Source organism: Sorex fumeus, unplaced genomic scaffold (assembly GCF_029834395.1).
Source record: "Sorex fumeus unplaced genomic scaffold, SorFum_2.1 ptg000009l, whole genome shotgun sequence".
Classification (NCBI taxonomy): Eukaryota; Metazoa; Chordata; class Mammalia; order Eulipotyphla; family Soricidae; genus Sorex; species Sorex fumeus.
In genome coordinates this window covers 25808578-25829860 of record NW_026606066.1, presented here as the reverse complement: position 1 = coordinate 25829860, position 21283 = coordinate 25808578, and the positions used below count along the sequence as shown (strand labels likewise).

The 21283-nt window shown below is 42.1% G+C and overlaps 1 protein-coding gene across 3 annotated transcripts in view; it reads right to left on the bottom strand.

Annotated features, from left to right (window-relative positions):
- Nucleotides 1–21283, bottom strand: part of RAPGEF4 (Rap guanine nucleotide exchange factor 4) — a 336825-nt gene that overhangs the window by 92108 nt on the left and 223434 nt on the right. Inside the window, exons 7-10 of one of the 3 annotated variants that reach the window (XM_056110137.1) lie at nucleotides 8492–8545; nucleotides 8079–8185; nucleotides 4195–4316; nucleotides 1995–2178 (exon numbers count right to left, since the gene is read on the bottom strand). In XM_056110137.1, coding sequence (XP_055966112.1) covers nucleotides 1995–2178; nucleotides 4195–4316; nucleotides 8079–8185; nucleotides 8492–8545 — 467 coding nt within the window. Of the gene's footprint in view, nucleotides 1–1990; nucleotides 2179–4194; nucleotides 4317–8078; nucleotides 8186–8491; nucleotides 8546–21283 lie in introns of those variants that run through there. The other 2 variants (XM_056110139.1, XM_056110136.1) reach the window with 2 other exon arrangements.

Genomic DNA, 21283 nt, shown 5'->3' with positions numbered 1-21283 from the left:
ACAAGACAAGGTTGCCCACTTTTGCCACTCCTATTCAATATAGTACTGGAAGTCCTGGCCATTGCAGTTAGGCAAGAGAAAGTTATCAAGGGAATACAGATAGGAAAGAAAGAGGTCAAACAATCACTATTTGCAGACGATATGATATTATGCTTAGAAAACCTTAAAGATTCTACAGAAAAGCTCCTAGAAACAATAGGTTGGTTTAGTAAAGTGGCAGGCTACAAAATCAACACCAAAAAGTCCATGGCTTTCTTATATACAAATAACAAAAGAGAAGAAATAGACATAAAAGAAAACAATCCCTTTCACAATAGTACCTCAGAAAATCAAGTACCTCAGAATCAGCTTAACCATAGAGGTGAAGGACCTATACAAGGAAAACTACTTCAAGAAATTAAAGAGGACACTAGGAAATGGAGACATATCCCCTGTTCATGGATAGGGAAGATTAACATTATCAAAATGGCAATACTACCCAAAGCACTATACAAATTCAATGCTGTCTCTATCAGGATACAGTATCTTTTGACCACATAGGTTTCTTGGATGCTTTATGTGTTTAAATGAGAGATGCTGTGTCTTTTCTCTTTGATACTTTAGATTTTCCAGTAAAATTTTTGTTGGAAGAATAGATGCTGAGACCAAAAAATAATGGAAAATCATGACTCTAGAGTTAATAAGTTGCATCAGCTGGGACAGGGAAGGGCTCTGAGAACCTAGTGTAGGATCGTAAGACACAAGCAAAAGTTTCTGATGAAGGGGACGTGAGATCTGTGGAAAGGATCCTGTAGCATGGAGAAGCAGGGTGGGATGTTGGGAGACCTCAGAGATGGGAATAAAGGAACACACTAGGTGACAGGAGTGGCAGACATTGGGGATGTTATGTCAAGGGACACTTCACTCTTGGAAAGTGCCCAATGGACACTTCACTGATGTAAAGTTTAACGTTTTTTAACATTATTTTTTAACGTCAGAACCCATTAATAAATGAAGGCTGGGCAAACCAGTGACTCAGAACTGAGAGCTACTGCTGGCACTAGCTGCAGGGTGGAGGGCAACTTCCTTTCCAGAGGAAAAAGTGTAAGTGGTGGTGTCAGAACCGTGGGCCAAGTGGACCCTGATGGAAAAGGTTTCCCTGAGATTGAGCCAGGCCGAGAACTGGGTGGAGGGTCCTGGAGAGAAGAGGAGCTCAATCCAGCCTGGCTTGCCAAAGCCATTCTCTGATGCTCTTCTGGGGTTCCACCCAGCTGACGGGCTCACCATGGTCGGGCAGGGCTCAGCTGAGATGGAAGAGAGAGCACGTCTCCCGGGCCATGGCAAGTCTCTAGGGCTTCAGAAAGCAGTGACATTTATTTAGAGAGAGAGAGAAAGAGAAAGAGAGAGACAGACAGACAGAGACAAACAGACAAAGACAGAGAGACAGAGACAGAGAGACAGAGGGAGACAGAGAGAGAGAGAGAGAGAGAGAGAGAGAGAGAGAGAGAGAGAGAGAGAGAGAAGAGACAGACAGTGAGAGACAGACAGACGGACGGAGAGAGCCCTAAGAGCAGCTGGTCCTGAATGGGGGCGGAGAGTTGGAGTTGGGACAGTGAACGAATGAGCGCAGAGGGGAAGCATGAGAGCTAGGCACGAGGGCCTCTGCCCTGTGGCATTCTGCAGAAAGGGCAGTGTCAGGCTGGCAGAGGAACATAGACCTTTCTGTTTATCCCTGAACAAAGGTTGTTTTACAGGTGGACTTTGATATGATAGCCTGAGCCAACAGCTAAAGAAATGTTTCGATTAATGCAAATGGGAAATGTGTGGTTTTTTTCTGGCTTAAAATAAAAAAGACAACGTGAAAAAGAAACCGAAGCTGCCCTGCCACCTCTTCTGAGTGGCTTCTTGGGCACCTGATGAAGGCCGGAGCTTGTGCCCCGATACATGTGTGCACATATGCGTGGCATGGTCCCACCACCCTAGGGGAGCGCCACTCCCCTCACCCCAGTACTCACGGCTTTCGGAGGATCATACGCATGTGGGCATCGGGGCCCATCTGGGACAGCAGCAGCAGAGTGTCCTGGAGCTCCTCATCACACTCCTTTTTCTCCTCTTCAGTAGGCAAAGGGGCATCCTCGTGCTCGTCATCCAGAAATCGATAGAATAAATATTTGTCTTGGAAGTAGTGCTCCTGGTCCACTGTGGGGAACATGGAGCAGAATGTGGCACTGGGAACTCTTTGCTCTTACGGACCCATGGACACAAACAAGTAGTGCCCGGGCTGGGCAACTCCCAGCTTTCTAGGGGCCTCGCCCAGGGCTGTGCTGTGACGGGTTCCTCACCCTTGCCCTCCCACAGCCCTGGGACTCTCTGAGGAGAACCTGCCAGCTTCTAGGAGATGAGTGCTTTGGCAAAAAAATAAAAAAGAGGGAGAGTGCTGTCCCTGGGGACATTATTTTCTAGCCTGCATCAAATAGGAAACTGATCAATTTCCAGATCAGGCTCCAGAAAAGGTTTTGGAAATGCAGACTGAAAATTTAGACTGAAAATGTGGGGAGGATCAGAATTCAAGCTTTTCTATGAGTGCTCTTGTGAAAATGTCTCCATATGCTTAAAAATGCAACAGGGGGACAGAGAGATGGTACAGTGGGTAGGGCTCTTTTGCCTTGTATTCCGCTGACGTGGGTCAAATACCCAGCACCATATATGGTCCTGAGCTCTGCCAGGAGTGATCCCTGAGCCCAGAGCCAAGAGAAAGCCTTGAGCACTACCACTGTGGCCTCAAAACCAAAGAGAAAAAAATAGTTGGACAAAATTGTCATATAGTCATTGAAGAGTTTTAGGGTGATTTCCTTTCAGTTCTGATTATGACAAATTCTCCCCCTCACCCCAGGTAATTCCTATAAAAGAAAGAGATTCAAAACTAGAGAGATATTTTAGCAGGTAAGTTGTTTGCCTTGCATGCTGCTTACCTGGGTTTGATCTCAGGCACCCCATATTTTCCTCTGAACATGCCAGAGTGATCCCTAAATGTAGTGCAAGGAGTAAGTCCTGAGTACTGCTGGGTAGCATCCAAATCAAAAATAAATAAATAGGTAGATATAAAGAAAAAGACCAGGCCATCAATGGGACAGTTAAAAATCCCTCGTTGATATATCTCATAGCTTTTAAAAAAAAAGAGGCCACACCTGGTATGTTTCTCCTCCTGGTGGTGCTTAGGGGACACCAAGGCTATGCCCAGATGTGCTCATGGTGGGGTGGCATGAGGTGCTGGGGATGGACGGGCTAGGCATCTGTTCTGTCATTTGAGCAATATCCCTAGCCCCTGTCATGCCTCCAAGGTTATAGATTCCTTTCAGGATGGAGTGTGGAAAGATAAAGAGAAGCTATAGATCTCTGTTGCTTGAAAGGAGGGCCATGGGACAGCAGCAGTGCTCGGGACTCTGCCCTTATCGCAGACTCACTCAATCAGACTGTGCACTTGAGTGAGAGTCCCTGGCATTTCACAGACCATCTGAGCAACTTCACCATCTGAGCAACTCTGACAAGATCAGCTTTAGCTTTCATGTGATGCTAGACTAAATGAATGGATTTGATAGTTGGTCAACTTGGAAAATGGGTCTTAAACCCAATGGTACAAGCAATTCAACCACAGTTACCTGCTGGTCTTGAGCAGTTGCTCTGCTCAGTACTAGCCCCTGCAGATAGGAGAGGAGCAAATGCAGAGCAAATCTTGGAGTTTCAATATAGTCATCTGATGGGCACACAAACTGGTTCTCCTGGATGGTGCCAGAGTGCAAAGGCAGCTTCTGAATTTGTTACTTTCTCTGCTGTCATCCGCCCAGTTCTGTGTTTCACGGCTCTTTTTCCTGTCCCTGTCTCAGGATTGCTATGTGATGCTCAGAGTGTAATAATCACACTATCAATGAACCGTGAATGCAAACTAATAAACATAATTGGAACTGATGCGCTCGAGTTGCAATTTCATTTTCCTTTCATACATTTTCCCAAGTTAGGGAGGTACGACAGTGGAACACGGCTATCAACAGCCTTCACTCAACTCTATTTATACTGCTCAATGAAGAGGCTAGCTCTCTGGGCCCCACAATGGATCTTAATTCTTACTTGCCTATCCAGGAGTCTGACAACAACTGACCTGGGGAAATATACTGAACCTTTCTTGGGGTTCTTTCTGGGGGCAGCGGCTCCTCTTACCATGATTGAGAACACTGTCTTCCACCAGCACCTGCCACATGCCCACTGCTTGAGTACGCGAATGAACACATGGGGTCTGCTGCATCATCCAGTCCACCAGCTCGGTTCCCACGCAGCATTGTCTGAAAGGAGGTGGGATGCAGAAAAGAGGGGAGTCACTCCCTTGGAGACAAAGAACAGCAGATGGCTTTTGAAAAGAGACCTTTCCAAAGAGCTGAGAGTCTGTCCTTCCACCAAAGAGATCTCACCACCAGCCATGCACCTTTGTGGTAGGGCCTCATATTCTCCACCTATTCCTGCAAAGCTGAGGAATAAAATCACTCAGTTCATCAGAGAACTTTCTCAGCAAGGCGGCCTAAATGCAATAGCATTCATTAGCTGCGGTGACACTCAGGGAGATGGAACGGTGGCCCCAAAGGGTGTTTATCTGACAAACAGATCACAGGGCTACGAACTGTCTCCTCAGAAGTTACTGGGGGGAAAAAACCTCACAGAAAAATGAAGGCAGAGCAAGAATTCTGACTGCCTTCACAAGAGCCTTCTGTGGAATGAGTTAATGCTTGTGAGGCACTCAGAGGTGCTCCATGAAAGGTGCTGCAGAAGTGCAAAATTATATAGCACTTTATATTTTCAAGTAATACTACTGCTCTTTCTCAGAGGGGTGTTGGGAGAAACAAGCAATTAACGATGCAAATCCCTTTAGAGAAAAAGTTCCATGTAATGAGCATTAGCACGTCTGGGAAGCCTGTCTGTCAACAGAAGAGCTCCAAATGCTTTCTGGCTGTCTGAAGAGTCACGCATTCATCCTTCAGATACCTCTCTGTAGTGAGCTGGTCAGGACCGGAAAACTGTATGCCTTAGTTAGGAAACATATAATTCAATACACACTCACCAGGCAATATTGAACCCTTCAGAAGGGCGGAGAAAGAAGGCAGGTGTCTGGGCAGGACAGTTTAAGAGAGGAAGTGGAAACACAAAGTCTGAAGGATGAATCTCAAGGGAAATGGAGACAGGGAGGGAGTGGCAGACTGCATACAGCTGGGTGTGAGTCACTGGTGACCTCCCCTCCCATGCTAAGGATGCTGCTGCTTCTGGGACACGCACTGAGCCCAGATCCAGCCAGGGAGCTCCTCTTTCATTAAAGTGGAGAACAGTCCCTGTGTTCTGTTACTTTGAGACTGGGATTTATTAGTCATATGACTTGGGCTGTATTGTTCCTAGTCTCTGGGCCTCAGTTTTTTCGTGTATAAAAGAAAGAAGGACGCAATAAAAAATGCGGAGTGGGAGGGGCTCTAGGTTATTTCCAGTTCCAAAAATAATAGAAATTCTAAAATCTCTCCAAGCTCCTAGGATGTCCTGATTGAAGTCTGACCCAAGAATATTAGACAGGAAGATGTACTGAGGTCATTAGCTTTCCCTTCTTACATGCCTATACCCACACATTAGCGTGCTAATGAGTAAAGAGTTGTCATATAATATTCATTCTCAACTAAATAAATAACCTGTCAGAAGTTCTAATTCAAGAATCTGCTTATGGGGAAAGCCTTATTACATTCTAAAAAAACAATGAGTTCCATGTGGTAGTCAATAATCCAATGACTACTTTTACTAAAATGAGCACTTGGCACTGAGATGACTTCTGGTCACCTGGACCTTTGTGTGGGGGCATCAGAATATCATGGATAGAAAAGGAAACAAAGACACCCCATGGTGCTTCTTATAAGTGATGGAACTGCTGGACTTCCTCTCCACTAACAATCTCCGGTTGCTTTAGACTTAAGTGTAAGCTTGCAGGAGTGTTATCACTGGTGTAATACTTCATCTAGAAAGATTTCAAATCCTTAATACTGTAATAATATATGGGATAAGGTATAGGAGGGTGAGCAGAGAATCAGGAAACAAAATCTGGGACAAGGAACCCAAACAGCACTGCCAGAAAAAGAAATCATGTTTCTGGATTCCAGCTGAATGTCTGGGTCATTACCACACCAACACATCATTACTTGGTGTCATAGGGTGCGGAACAGACATAATACCTATATTACAGGAGTTTCAAATCTCTGTACTACGAAATAGGAAAGAGATTATGGCTTCTGGCATCTAGTTTTCATTATTTGTCACCAAAGATGACATTAAAATGGAATTTCCCTAAAGTAAGTCAACACTTGGGAAAGCATAATCACATCTTCAATAAAGGAAAAGAACATATTTTTTTAAATGAAAGGTCTTTCAGCCATATGAGAATCTGAGATCCACTTATTGAATAAAAATGTTAAATCCTCTCTAGGAATATGATACATACTTAAAACCCATCTTCACTTCCTTTAAAATTTAGCAGTATATGGGGATCACAATGTTGGTAAAAACTTGCAGACATTATAGAAACCAGATATAATAGAAACCAGTGAGAATCAATATCAACATGAATAAGGTTACATGAATAATGTAAGAGATGGAATGTGTCAAAAGAGGAAAGGACAACTTGATAAGAATAAACAACAAATTCAATCCCACTTTCAAAATTCTATCAAGAAAAGGCCAATCTAAATATAACAAGGAAACTCTCCATTTTGATTTCGTGAAAATTGCATTGACAGATGCAAGCAGAAAGAGTGTTAGTTGCAGAAAAAGTGAACCAAAAAGGAAGAAAATCTGGTGATAATGTTTTTCCACATTTGTCTCTGACAAAATGGTTTATCTTGAGATTTGCTCTAGGGTGAACCAGGTACAAATTTTCAGATTCTTTCCATAAATAATAGCCACTGGACAGACATCTGTTCTGCATGGGAATTAAAAATTTGTCTTTGGGCTTTTCAGTGTGTGTTATGAATTTGGTTCATGTGAATCAAATGGGTTTTGACTCATGTCAAGTATGATGTGCTCTGAGATCATGTCTAGGTTAAATCAGAGAACAAGTCTGCCTGAGTGTCAAAAATGGACTGGGAGTCTGAGCCATGGACCAGGCAGAGTAAAAAGGCCTGATACAGGTCATTCTAGTTCCTCAGCACATGTTGGACTGATAACATCAGCAGTTAAAGATTAGACATGAACCCATAGTTAACCTACCATGGTCCAGTTATCCCAGAGGTTATTCCAGACTCTGCACCAGTCTCTATTGGCTCAGAAGAAAACTAATGTCTTTTTCTCTCTGTGATTATAGATGTGACACTGAGCTGAGTTTCTTACTATATGATGAAAGTAGGAAACATCCTATCATGCATGCTACCATGAAGCCCTACATTAAAAAATGAATTCTGTAAAGGGCAGTGATGTTTTATTCATGGCCCTGTCTTTAGAACTTGGAACATAAATGTGCCTGGAGCCCAGTAGGACCTTAATAAACATGTGAATGGATGAATGAGAGACGGAAGAAATGAAAAGGGCACTTGGGCTTGGAAATCTACTACATTTGGCTTATATTCTGACTCAGTCATACAACAGAGTTGTGACTTAGACAAGGAAAACAATTAATATCTCCGTACCTCAATTCTGTTGTCTGAAAAATAGCTATACACATACCTTGTAGGTTTGTGGTGAAGATGAAATAAGATATTTGAAAAGTGGCCTGACGCAGGGGTTCAAGTACAAATGCTCAGTGTCACCTAAATATGGTGATCTAAAAGGTACTGACAGAAATAGAGAAACAATTTCCCTTCTTTAGCACAACTAAAGCAATTTCCATGTAAAGTAGTTTAGGAGTGACTCCTGGGAATCTTAGGGCTAATTAAAATGAAGCAAGAATCCAAGATTAAACTTTAGATTTTCTAGAAACAGTAGTATTATAAAAGGTGCTGCCCCTTGGGTGGAAAAACAGGGAAATGTATGTTTCAATTTCATCAAACATGAATCTGAGTTGAAACAGCCTTTTGAGTTAGCACACATACCTGTAGGTCTTTAGGTGGTATTTTCTATCTCTTATCATGTGAGGTGCTCGAGAGAGAATGGCATTTCGTAAAATTTTTCCAGCTCTAAGAATCTTCTCTGATGGGACCTGTATTTGAATCAGGTGAAAGAAGGAAAGATAAAAGGGAGTTTTAGATGGGAAACAAAGTGAATAATACTTAGATCACTTTTCAATTTGAATCAGACTTGAAAAATACAAATCACTCATACATTTATATTGTTCACTTGAGTGATTTGTCACTATAATATGCAGAGAACAAGAACTGAGTATTTTTTTTGTCTCTAGAAAATGTATCCAAGTTTTCCTAATGTGAAGATCTGACACATGGACCACTTGCAGGGGATACTTAAGATGCTAACTCTGAAGGCTCATAAACCCCCTACATCCCATTACCTTGGTAATGGTGTTAGCAGGACGAAGAGGAACGTGAGTTTCAATGAGAGGTGTCTGAAAAATAAAATGTTAAAGCAAAAGAAAATTAAACAAAAAATTCACTAAAGAAAATTATGGGTTGGGGAATAATAATAAGCATTCATTTTTATAGAACTCAAAATAGAATTTAAAAAAAAGAGATAAATCAGATAAATCTATCTAAGGAACTTGAATGCATAAGCATTCAAAGGGCAAAATTAGACCACTTAATTTGCCAAAATTTAAATATAAATTATTAAAAACGAAAAACCAAATAGGAGTGATTAGATGTTTGCAAGCTTAATGAGAAGGAAATCAATATCTACTCAAAGCATAACAAACATCAGAGCTGAGAGAAGGGAAAAACAAGATAAATATGAGCAGAGATTAAAATGACCTATCTAAGGGATAGGAATGAGTCTTGATTTAGAATGGAAATGAGATAGTTTTCCTTTTTTCATGTAGTTAAGACGCCCCCTCCCCACTGAAATTTGTAGTTTTAGGAAGAAAGCTTTAATTTTAAAATGATGTTTTTTGGTTTTACCCACTCAAGTTACTAGAACCCACAGAGGCAGTCATGTAGCTTCTCTCTAATTGCAACATGGTTTATTTACAGTGTTCCAGGATTCTGTGACTATCAGTTCTAGGACCGACATAAAGCTCCTGACATTACCCATATTCTTCAGATGCTAATTTGGACTCTCAGGGAAACAACCGACCAGACAGTAGAGTTTCCTATTCTGATGGAAACCTCCATTTCTTTGAAATGTTTGATAATGACATTACCAAATGGAGGGGAAGAATATATTCACTGAAAGGTTGTAATAAGGCCATTGATATAATATACATATGTGTGTATATTTGCCTTGCATGCGGCTGACCCGGGTTCAATTCCCAGCTTCCCATATGGTCCCCTGAGCACCGCCAGGGGTAATTCCTGAGTGCAGAGCCAGGAGTAACCCCTGTGCATCACCAGGTGTGACCCAAAAAGCAATATATATATATATATATATATATATATATATATATATACACACACACACATATATATATATAAAATTTCTAGAAGGTAAGAGAAGGTGGGAGTTTGTGTATGAGATTGGAGTGTAAAGAATTGCATGCTCTCAAAGATGCCCACATATTTGTTGCCAGAACTCAAAAATACGTAAGAATAACTAGGGACAAAGGGTCTTTGTGGATGTAGTTAAGGAATTCTACAGGTATAATACTGATGTTTCCAGGGGAAGCCAATGCAATTTTGAAATATATTTAAACATGGAAGAGGGAGACAAAAAGTTAAAACTAGAGAAATATCCATGTTATTGTGACTCAGACTATTTTGTTGTTGTTGTTGACTTTTGAGATGGAAAGATCCAAGAGCCAAGGAAACCCAACAGTTCATGGTAAAGGTAAAAACAATATATAATCTTTCCTGGACCCTCCAAAGGAACTGGCCTGCCAACAACTTGAATTTTACCCACAAGCCCAGTTCTATTCCAGACATCTAAACAATAGCATTACAAGCTCATGAATAGATAGTCATGCATGTTGTTTTAAGCCACCACACTTCTGGTCATTTGTTATAGATGTCACAGGAAAGTAATACAGAGATTATTATATTTTATTCAAAATAATTTTTTCAAATAAAATCCATACCATTGAAAATAAACTACAATTCCTCTAACACGTATTGAAAACACAATGAAGGAAATAAAAGTCAACATAAAATACTTTACATACCAAAATAGACATAGACCTGAATGAACATATATCTCCATATGACAATAATAAATTTCAGGTGGATTTTTCTGCTTTTATTTGTTTTATTTAAATTTATTTTTATTTTATTTTATTTAGATTTTTTTACCACATCTGGAGGTGCTCAGGGCTTACTCCTAACTCTGCACTCAGGGATCACTCCTAATGGTACTCAGGGAACCATATGCACTTTCAGCGATCGTGCCCATGTAGCTGCCAAGCACACTGTTTGCTGTATTATCTCTCTAGTCCTTGGTTTTTCTACCTTTAATATTATATTTATCAATAGGTTGGAGAAGAAGACACTAAGTTCTAGAAAAGCAGAGACAGATTTATTTGGAATGACTGAAATGTCATTGAACTCACTTCAACATTTTCATCACTGTGTTGGCATTTAGCAGACTTTTTCCCCACCCTACTTGCTATCACGAGAGAGTACAGGTGCCAAGCAGCATTACAGTCTCTTAACACATACTGTTTACAAGCAGCATAGATCAAAAAATTCCAGTTTGGTCCAATTCAGTAGTAGATTTAGTCAGATCTGGATTTTGCCCTGAAACAACTCCTGCTCTTTTAGATTTTTTGATGTAAGAGAGAACAGAAGTTCTCAGACTCCCAATAGTTGTACCACCTCCTTAAAGCAGATAGAATTTTGTGATGTTTGGGTGAAAATGTTCCAACGTACGAGGGCAGAGCATGAGGGCCCAGGAGATGGGTCACTAAAACACGTTCTTTATTTCTGAATCATGAGCTCTTGTCCTCATTTATCTCACCTCCTCACCTTACCTGGAAGGTTTATACATGTAGCTGGTTATAGATCTGAATTGTGTAAGCTCAATGAAAAATAATAGTAGAAACCCATGTCTTCCTATCTTGAAAGAAAAAGATGCTGGAATTTGTGGTCTAGAGTAGATAGATGCAGGGCTAGCAAGCCTCAAAGGTGACTTTTTCCTTCCTACAGAAGAAAAAGTCTACTTTTCTTTGCAGAAGTTTCTGAGAGTTGGGGGCCAAGAAGATTCCTATGCTTAAAGATCACTTTCCTTTAAGCACTGAAGTCTTTTAAGAACTTATCTTTCTGTTTGTTTCTGTAGAAAAGGCAATGTTTCAATAAAATGCTAATAAGTCCTCCCTAGATTAATTAGCCCCCTATGTAGCTGTAACTTATCTTTTTGGGTTCCATGTAACAGTCCAAATATATTTGGCATCCGGATTCACGGTCACGGTCCTCCCGTTGTTCATCGATTTGCTCGAGCGGGCCCAGTAACATTGCGAGACTTGTTACTGTGTTTGGCATATCAAATACATCACGGGTAGCATGGCATATCGAATATGTCACGGGTAGCATGCCAGGCTTTTGCCGTGCGGGTGAAATACTCTCGGCAGCTTGCTGGGCTCTCCGAGAGGGGCGGAGGAATCGAACTCGAGTTGGCCATGTTGGCTGCGTGTAAGGCAAATGCCCTACTTGCTGTGCTATTGCTCCAGCCCTGGCATCCGGATTCAAGCAGAGCATTTCCTTTGATTTTCAACACTTAAAGAGCATTGCGCTGTAGAACTGTCCTCCCGTTGTTCATGAATTTGCTTGAGCGCGCCCAGTAACGTCTCCATCGTGAGACTTGTTACTGTGTTTGGCATATTAAATACGTCACGGGTTGCTTCCAGGCTTTGCCGTGCATGCGAGATACTCTCAGTAGCTTGATAGGCTCTCTGAAAGGGGTGGAGGAATCGAAGCCGGCTCAGCCGGGCCAGCTGCGCACAAGGCAATCGCCCTACCGCTGTGCATTAAAAACATTAAAATGTGTAAAAGGTTATCTTTTAAGCAAGATTATCTTAGTACCACTTTCAGAAGCAAAAAGCTACTTAAATCTCTTGAAAATATCATTTTCAGAACCTTCAGTGTTTTACGTTTGGGCTCAAGTCAAGGATGTAAGCTTTGAGAAAAAGACATGCCCTTTATTTTAACAAAACTCAGAAGGAGCATACACAGGGTGGATGCAGAGTAAGTTTTATGTGGGAGGAATACCAGTTTTTCTCCTTTCCCCCCATGTTTTTAAATGAAAAAAACTGCGACTTACAGTTATTTATAGCTGAGTTTTAGACACATAATATTTCAACCCCAATCCCACCATCAGTGTCAACTTCCTTCCACCAATGTTCCCATATGCTCTCCCACCCCAACCCCTGCCCATCCCCACCTATCAACTTGATAGTCACATTGTAAAGTTTCAGTGACTTCAGCTTAGAACTCATGTTTTCAGTTTTCTGAGTCTGTGTTTTGAATATATTGCTATCCCACTCACCCAGATCACCAGTATAACTGAAGCCCTGATACCTATTCAACACTACTTCATATTATATTCCATGCCATCCCCCTTGATTTCTTTCCTTCTCTGTTCTTCTCTATAAAGGATGATCTTGGCATTCCCCTTTTACTACATTTCTTCACCCAATATTCTATATACCACTGATAAATGAGATCATTCTGTGTTTGTCTTTTTCTTCTGGCTTACTTTACTCAAATGTATCTCTTCCAGTTTCAGTTTCCAGGCTGCAGCAAGTTGCCTGATTTCATCATTTCTTGCAGTTGCCTAGAAGAATAACAGTTTCTCCTGGAAAGGAACCCTCCATTCAGGTCAGCAAGCTCCTGGGCTCTAAGCTCTGCATTGGTGCCTGGCAGTGCCATGGAGGGCCGGTGGGATAGGGAGGCAGGTCTTGGGGGAATTGTGGCTTCGACTGTCATGTAGACCATTCCCAGGGCCAGCGTGCCTGCTCTTTTCTCTCTGCTTGTGTATTTCCATCCAAATTTTCCTGGGCTTGCACGGGAAATGCCTTTATTTTCTAATTTATTTTTTAATTTATTCACCATGATTTTTAAAGCTGTTCTGACTCCAAACCTCCAAACCCACCATGCAGTTTCATTTGAGAATGTCACCACAGCAGCTGTGAGTGAGAGAGCCCAGGGCTGTGTTTCTGTGTCTATCTGGTGAGGTGAGACAGGAGAGGGAATGGTAACATCAGTGAGAATCCAACCAAGAGAGGCTGCTCTAAAGGCAAGAGCAAGCCCAGGTCAGGCCCTTTCCCCTACTGCCCACTCATGCACCCTTGTATATTTCTTCGGTTTTGTAATTAGTTTTGTTTTAATTTATTAATTTTTGGGTTATGGGCTACACATGCAGGCCTTACTTCTGGCTCTGTGCTCAGGAATCACTCCTGGGGGTACTCAGGGAAGCATATGGGATGCCAAGGATCGAACCTGGGTCATCCGCAGGCCAGGCAAACATCTTACTTGTTGTTCTATCTCTGTGACTCCCAGGTTGAGTAGAGATGGAGTTTCTGTGGCCAATAACTAGAACTGGGACTAGAGCAGAGGTCCGTCTCACCCCAGTGTCTGTGTTGCAGACTCAGTGCCCCCAGACTAGCTACTTTTAATTATTTATTTATTTGGGAAACAATCCTGGTGGTGCTTGGAAATTGCTTCCAGTTTTGTACTTGAGGGTGGGTTGCTCCCAGCAGAGCTGGGAGGATAATGCAGTGCCAGGAATCAAACCCATGGAGGCCTCCCTCATGCAAAACAGGTGCTCACAGGGCTGTCTCTCTGGCCCAGGTGTTGCTCTTTTCTTCAGGAGACAAAGCTGCTCACCCTTCGGAAGAATTGGGTTCTGCTTAACTACACTCACTTGATCATTGACAAAGGTGCAGGGAAAACCTCTGAGGTCATCGATGGTCAAAGTCATTCCTGAGTTCTCAGCGATGAGCATTCGCCAGAATCTACGAGAAGGCAGCCCCAGGGACCAGCATGTCTCAAGTAGCTTTTGGAAAATCAGGAATATTGGACAGTGAGAGATCTGGTACTGAAGAACTGTCCCACCAGGGAAGATCTAACAGGATATAAAGAAACACAGTAAAGGAGCAACAACAGACCAAAGGCAATGGAACTGGAGAGCTGGTCTGCTGAACTGAGTTTGGGGCAGGGGTAGGGGGAAGGGAAAGGGAGGGGACCCTGGGGACATTAGAAGAAGGAGGGAAGAAGATGTGGTACCGGAACGCTGTGTGCATGAAACACTACTATGAACAGTGTCATACATCACAATGCCTCAATAAAATTACACACACCACACACACACACAGCAACACAGCGTGTGCCCCTCTTACCGCTAAGAGGCAGCTAGCTTCTTCTCCACTCCCCCAACCAACACCCTGCACTAAAGCCTGGGAGAAAGGAGAATTCTGCTTCTTAAATGAGGAGGGTAAGATTCTGCAGAGAAGAGGGGCAGAGGGAGCACGGAGGTCTTGAGGAGATGACCCCCACGAGAAAACCAGCTTAGAAGGCAACATGTGGGTCAGGGGGCTACCCAGGCCAGCCTCCCTGGCATCTATGTCAGAGCGCAGGAAGGTCAAAATGTGCTTCAGGGACCCACAGACTTAGGACAGACCTGGGAGAGTGGTGGCAAGGGCCACAGAGTGGGGGCATGTGCCCCACACACTCACCCCATCTCTTCTCAGGCACCCTTCCTGCTGGGCTGCAGGCTAAACGGGGGAGTGGGGAGGTAGCAGGGAGGTAGCTCATTCTTGCTTGCTTGCCAGTTTCCTAGGACTGCCCTGGGGTTTGACCTATCGCCAGAAAGGATGTGTCGCTCAGAGCCCTACACGGAACGGACCCCCTCACCCATTAAATCTCATACATTTCAACACATCAATCAATGCGGTGAGGATAAAAATTCTTCCTCCCTACGTGGGGGCATGAAAGACTCCAAATCGGGCTGTGAAAAATACGATCCTAGGAAGCGAGGCAGAGAAGACAGATAAAGGCAGAGGTATTCAGCTGGCTCTCTGCTTTTCTTGGCTTTCACCATTGAAGTCTTCCCTCAGGATTGACTGTAATTGGTTTTTGTTTGTTTCTAGAGAGGGGATGCATTCTACTGCTTTTTTTTATATTATGTTTCTATTACTACTGAAAAGGAGAAACAGTAAGGGGAAAACGTTCCGTTTGGCACGAGAGCCAATTTAGAAATACTAATCAGGTGATGAAAAATATGAATTTAGCCTCCATTACAGAAAGGCACAATAACTCCACAGTAGATTATAATGAGGTATAAGCCACTGTAATAGGTCTTGTGGAAAACCATATTCAGGCCTCTTTGAAAAGGGGTAATTCTTTTTCACTCAAGTATTTACTCTCAGGAGCCTTTTGCAAGGACAAGAGATAAGAATAACAAGCTTAGATTGGGACACAAAGCTCATGGCAGAACCCTGGCAACCCAGTGCAATAAAGTCAGATAAGTCCACATGCAATTTAATTCAAGTATTTAATGAAGGCGTGTTGTGTACAGAGCAATGTGGTGAGCTAAAGTAGAGCTCGATAAGTCACCTGCTCTAAATGAGCTCTTGATCTTGGTGTGAGAACAAAATTTCTATGGTCAGACAATTAGTGAGACAATGAGAGTCAACACAGTAATGCGGCAATGTTCTGGATTTCAAATCTCCCCTCCCACCCCACTGCCCCACTGCCTTTCTTATTTTAGGTGAGGAAATGTCTAGGAGTTACAATGCCTTGTTTTGCATTTTTTTTTTAACTAAGGTCTTCGGAATGCCTGTCTCATTTCTGTTGTAATTGTTGTCCCTCTTTAGTTGACCACATGGAATTTGAGTAAGACCCAACTCAGATTCAACAGTTCTCACAGTAATCTGAAATATCTATGTTCAGTTTTTCCCTCCATTGTTAAATAGAGAACATTTCTGCCGCATACCTCTTTGGCTACTTGTGTTGGGCTTTTTTTTGTTTGTTTTAAAGTCATTTCCAGTTTAACAGTGGATTATAGATGAACAGTCTCAGCACTGACATGTAAAGAGATGGAAATTTTCACTGCTATCCTTACCCTAAAATCTGAACAACATGAAAATCCTGACTTCTCTTCGGCCTGTCAAAGAACTGAGGTTGTAGAGCAACAAGGCATCTGAAATTGGGAAGTATGTCTACCGGGACAGAGGACACAATCTGGTAGGGACACTTAAAGGTTGTCACTTAAACAAAGAAGCCACTGGTAGGATGTGGCTTGATGCCTTTGTGGACTGCATAAGTCAATGAAATTTAAGCCTTACAAAGGCTTCAAAGTTACAAATGGAAACCCAAGGATCATCCATCACAACCCACTGAGTCTTTGAGTGACAGCCAATTGATAATTTCCTTCCTTTGCTGCCACCTCTTCTCCATTAAAGCATCTTCCTGAGTTCCTACTCTAACCACTTCAGGTTTGCTGCCTCCAACTGGAACCGATTTTGTTCAAATAAATTTTGAAAAATTGTAATTGGTCTTCACAATCATCATTTCAAAGAATTGCTAAAGGCTGAATGTAGAGTAGTTAAATGAGAAATGTAGTGGGGCAGGGTGGGGAAACAATCTAAGGTGGACTTTGAAGGTGTTTACTTCCTCAAAATCTACCAAGTTCTCAAGCTCCAGAGCCAAACAGGATTTCCTAGTGACTTTGGCAGGGGAAGGGGATGAAGAGGCATTGTAAAGTACACCCGGAGATTTTTCAGTAAGTGTGGACTACTCTCGAGGGAAACAGACTTGACTAGAATCTTATCCAATTTGGGGTAAAGGTTTTTCTCTGACCTCAGTTCCCTCCACACCTTCTTTCTCACCTAAGGAAGAGAAAAAGCAGCTCAGAAAAGATTTTACAGGTCACACTGCATAGACCCTGGCTCACTAAATGACCAAGATTCAATAATATAGGACCATCTCCTTCCCCTCCACTACACTAGTAGTGGAGGACTGCACCTTAATGGTCTGCAAGATGCTGACCTGATGGATGCTGCAGTTATTCGGAAAGACCAGACACAGAAGAGACCAAAACAGGACATGAGAGGAATTCAAAGCCTCTGGACCTTATAGCTACAGTAAACATTAAACACACACCAAGCCCTAGCTAGATTATTTGAAAACTGTATGCTAAAAGGTCCAATAATCTTTGTTCCTATTATCCAATACAGTTTGTCTGGCTTTCACTCCCAAACTCTAAGGCAGGATAAAAGGCAAGAGAAACAGAATGTCGACTTTGGTTTCAGGCTGCAGTGCATTTGGTCAGGTTTATAAGTCAGAAGAGATTTAAGTATAGTGAGAGCTGCTTGATTAAGTCCATGAAATTAGATCAACAAGTGCTCCAATAGGAAAAAGCTCCCAGATGCTTCCTTAACTGGTCCAGGATAGCATTTCTGTAACAGGAGCAAGTGAGTGCATTTTAATCCTTGGGACATCCTAGTACTTTGTGGTACTATGTGGCGTGGCAAGCGGACATGGCTGTAGAAAGAGTTGATTAAGCCCTATCTGCAGTGAAAGTTGTTTCTAATTTCTTCTAGCAAGAGAGAGCCTCCCCCCAATCAGACACTATTTTTTCTTTTTGCAACATAGGAGTTTTAGATAGCTTCCTTTCCAGGACATGTTAGACACCCCAAGCCAAATATTTGGAGGCAAAAATAAACAACTTTATGAAGAGGCATAATCATGGAAAAAAGCAAGTAAGAGACTCTAGGGTATTCTCAGAGTCCTTAGAGACATATGTGTGTAAATATATATTAATATATCTACATATATAATAACAAATTTATTTAAGGTTTCAAAACAATATCCAAACCAGTAGTCATATATATCAAGGTTTCTTTTTTTAACTGACATAACTCTGCACTACAACATTACATGAATTTCAAGTGCGCATCATTAAACATATATGTAGTGTGTGTATGTATACAGACATATTTATATTTTAGTACATCTAGTTTATCACCATGTACCATATCTTCCTGGAAAACAGCTGATTAGGGGATATATATAAATATATATATATATTTATCTTGTCACATGAAAGAGGAAGGAAGGAAGTGATCCAAGACCCAAGGACCGCGTCAGAAAGGACTCATCATGAGAGAGAAAGGAGGGGGAGGAGAGACCGAGAGAGAGACAGAGAGAGAGAGAGAGAGAGAGAGAGAGAGCTGGGAAATGTATACTGGTGGAGGGAATACTGTATGACTGAAAGCCAATCATGAACAGCTTCGTAAGGGTCTATCTCACAGTGATTCAATAAAAAACAAAAAAAAGAAAAGAAAAGAAAAGAAAAGAAAGGACTCATCACTATTTCAAGTACATAGAACAACAGATATTTTAGAACTGGAAAGGGTGAGAGGAATAAACTAGTCATTAATCCATGAAATACTTATTAACATTATCTGCCTGACATTGTCCTTTATGTTACATCAACAAAGGAAAGAGAACTGTGGTGAGATTATCTGTGATTACTTGAATATGCTGCCCATATGTTGAATATGTTAGCCACCAGCCACAGGTAGCCTTTTATGTTAATTACAACTTAAAATCTGTTCCCCAGTCTTGTTAGCGATGCTTCTCTTTTGTGTCTCTATAGTTGCCCTGCTGTGTGCAATCTCATGACCAGAATGGTGGGTGACAGTGAGCTGAGAGGTCTGTCTACTATCCCGCCCACCTGTCTCAATCCCACATTCAGAAGGATCCTTTAGAATAGGGGTCAGATCATGTCATCCACCTCCACTGGTTTCTTCTCTCAAAAGGAAAGCCAAATTATACAATCACTGTCTGTTGGCACCTCTACACTTTCTACTCACTTGTTTGACCTGCCTCCCCACTCCACCCATTCCACCTATGCCTACACAATCACCCTGATGGTTTATACCCTCAATTCCTTCAGGTTTCTTATCCAACACTCTTTCTTTCTTTCTTTCTTTCTTTCTTTCTTTCTTTCTTTCTTTCTTTTAACTTTTTTTTTTAAATGTAGGAGTACTGCTATTTATTCAGCCATTGATTAAGCTGATTCAACTGGGCATGAACTCCACATTACTTTAATTTATTTATTTTGAATCACTATGAGATACTGTTACAAAGCTTTCATGTTCAAGACTCAGCCATACAATGATCAAACACCCATCCCTCCACCAGTGCACACTCTCCACCACCAATGTTCCCAGTATAAGCCCCACTCTCCTGTCCCGGTTCTGATCCTCCCTCCATGGCAGGCAATTGCCCCAATACCCTCTCTCTACTTTTGGGCATTATGTTTTGCTCAAATTTTCTCACCACCATTCAATCCTGCCTGTCAGGGGCAGATGCTAGATCATTTATTGCTCATTTTCAATATTATGGGTGCCACAGCCGCACACATCTGGAGTCCTAGATTGTAAATAGTTGGGTTCCAGAGACATTTCTGTAGGGCACTAATCCATTTTGGGATTCAATTGGGCATCTCTGGACCAGGATTGTTGGTGTGCTAAGATAGCACATTGTAGGAGTGATAGCCAGGCCAATGAGTGGGTGGAGAGCCAGGGAGGGACAGTGTGGCACCTCTGCCGCCATACGGTATGGAGATTTAATCCTGGAACCTGAATACCTAGGCCTTGCGTGTGGAAGCTCTTGGTCACCGGGATTCCATCTGGAGTAGGCCGGGAGACTGCACCTGTTCCATCTGGGTTGCCCCAGCCAACACACTTTCAGAGGAAGTACTCATGTGCTCATCTGATAGCATTCAGTATGCCCACTGCAATTGATCACGCTGTAGCCCTCTTTCTCTAGCACTGGCCACTCCAGGTTTTATTCTTACATCTTCAATGAAATGTCAGCTCAGTAAAGGCAGACCTTCATTTTGCTCACTAGCATATAGCAACTCCTCCATAGGTATTTGTTACAGGATTTCTTCATTGAATCACTCATTCTAACACATGCTGGAATTTTTTAAAAGAAACTGTTCATGGTGACATTGTTGGGATTTGGGGGGAGATGTGTGGGGAGCCTCTAAAGCAGTGCTCAAGAGGTCCAGATAGTTCTGGAGTGATAGTAGAGCAGGCTTGGAGCTTGCCTTGCATGCGACTAACCCAGGCTTGATCCCAGCATCCCATATGGTCCCTCAAGCATTGCTAGGAGTGATTTCCTGAGTACAAAGGTGGGACTAAGCCCTAACCATCTTCGGGTGTAGCCCCCAAACAAACAAAAAAGGGGTCTGGAGGCCTCACCGGAAACCAGTCAGGTGGTTCAGTGCAGGAACCTTAGAATGTAATGCTGCTCAGGATCTGTGGTGCTGGGGATACTCAAGTCAACCCAAGGGGACTAGGGGCCTCCAGCATCACACCCTATGGTGCTTAGCAATCTCTAGGGCAACAGCCAGCAGTGATGGGGTCCCAGGTGATGCCAAAAATTAAACCGGTTCCAGCACATGTACTCTAACTGCTATGCTATCTCCTACTCTCCACCCTCCCACAAGTGATAACTTGCTTGTGTGTTTGAACATGCTGGACACTGAGAAGAAAATTCTGTGTCCACAGCCATGAGGTGTGAAGAAGTGGGTTCAATGACTTGTGACTTGAGTATAGTCCTCTTCTTCCCCTCCACAGCCTTTTCCTTCTTTTTACTTTCTTTTTCAAAAATTTTATTTTATTTTTATAAAGTTGTTCATAATAATTTATTACATTCAATATTTCATCACCAATCCCACCATTACACCCTCCCACCATTCTATTTTGAATTTTTCCATCCCCCCAATAAAGCTGTCCCCAAATCAGGACCTAATAATTTATTTTGTATTTCTTGTTTTGAATAATCTGCTAAAAATGATTCAAAAACGTTTCCTTAGAGAAAAGTGTGTGAAGATTATTGTATCTCACCCTGGAGCCACTAAACCCTTGTATAAGAGATTACTAACATGTTGTTACAAGTTGAGGCTTGTGTTGCTACATATTAGTTTTTAATTGAGTTTGGTTGCCTTCTACTTTACACTCCATGAAATGTAGTGTGCTACTCTTCATACATAAGTGTATGTATGTACCATACATACATATGAGTATGCTTCCCCTTCATAGCCTTTTTCCCTTTTTCTTTCATTTTAAAGGACTAGGTTTTACTTTTTATAAATAAAAAGTTATAGGACTAAAATCAGAGTTTCTTATATCTTAGTATCTGCCTAAATCCACATGCATGAAAGGCAGATTTTATCCACGGATTAGTGA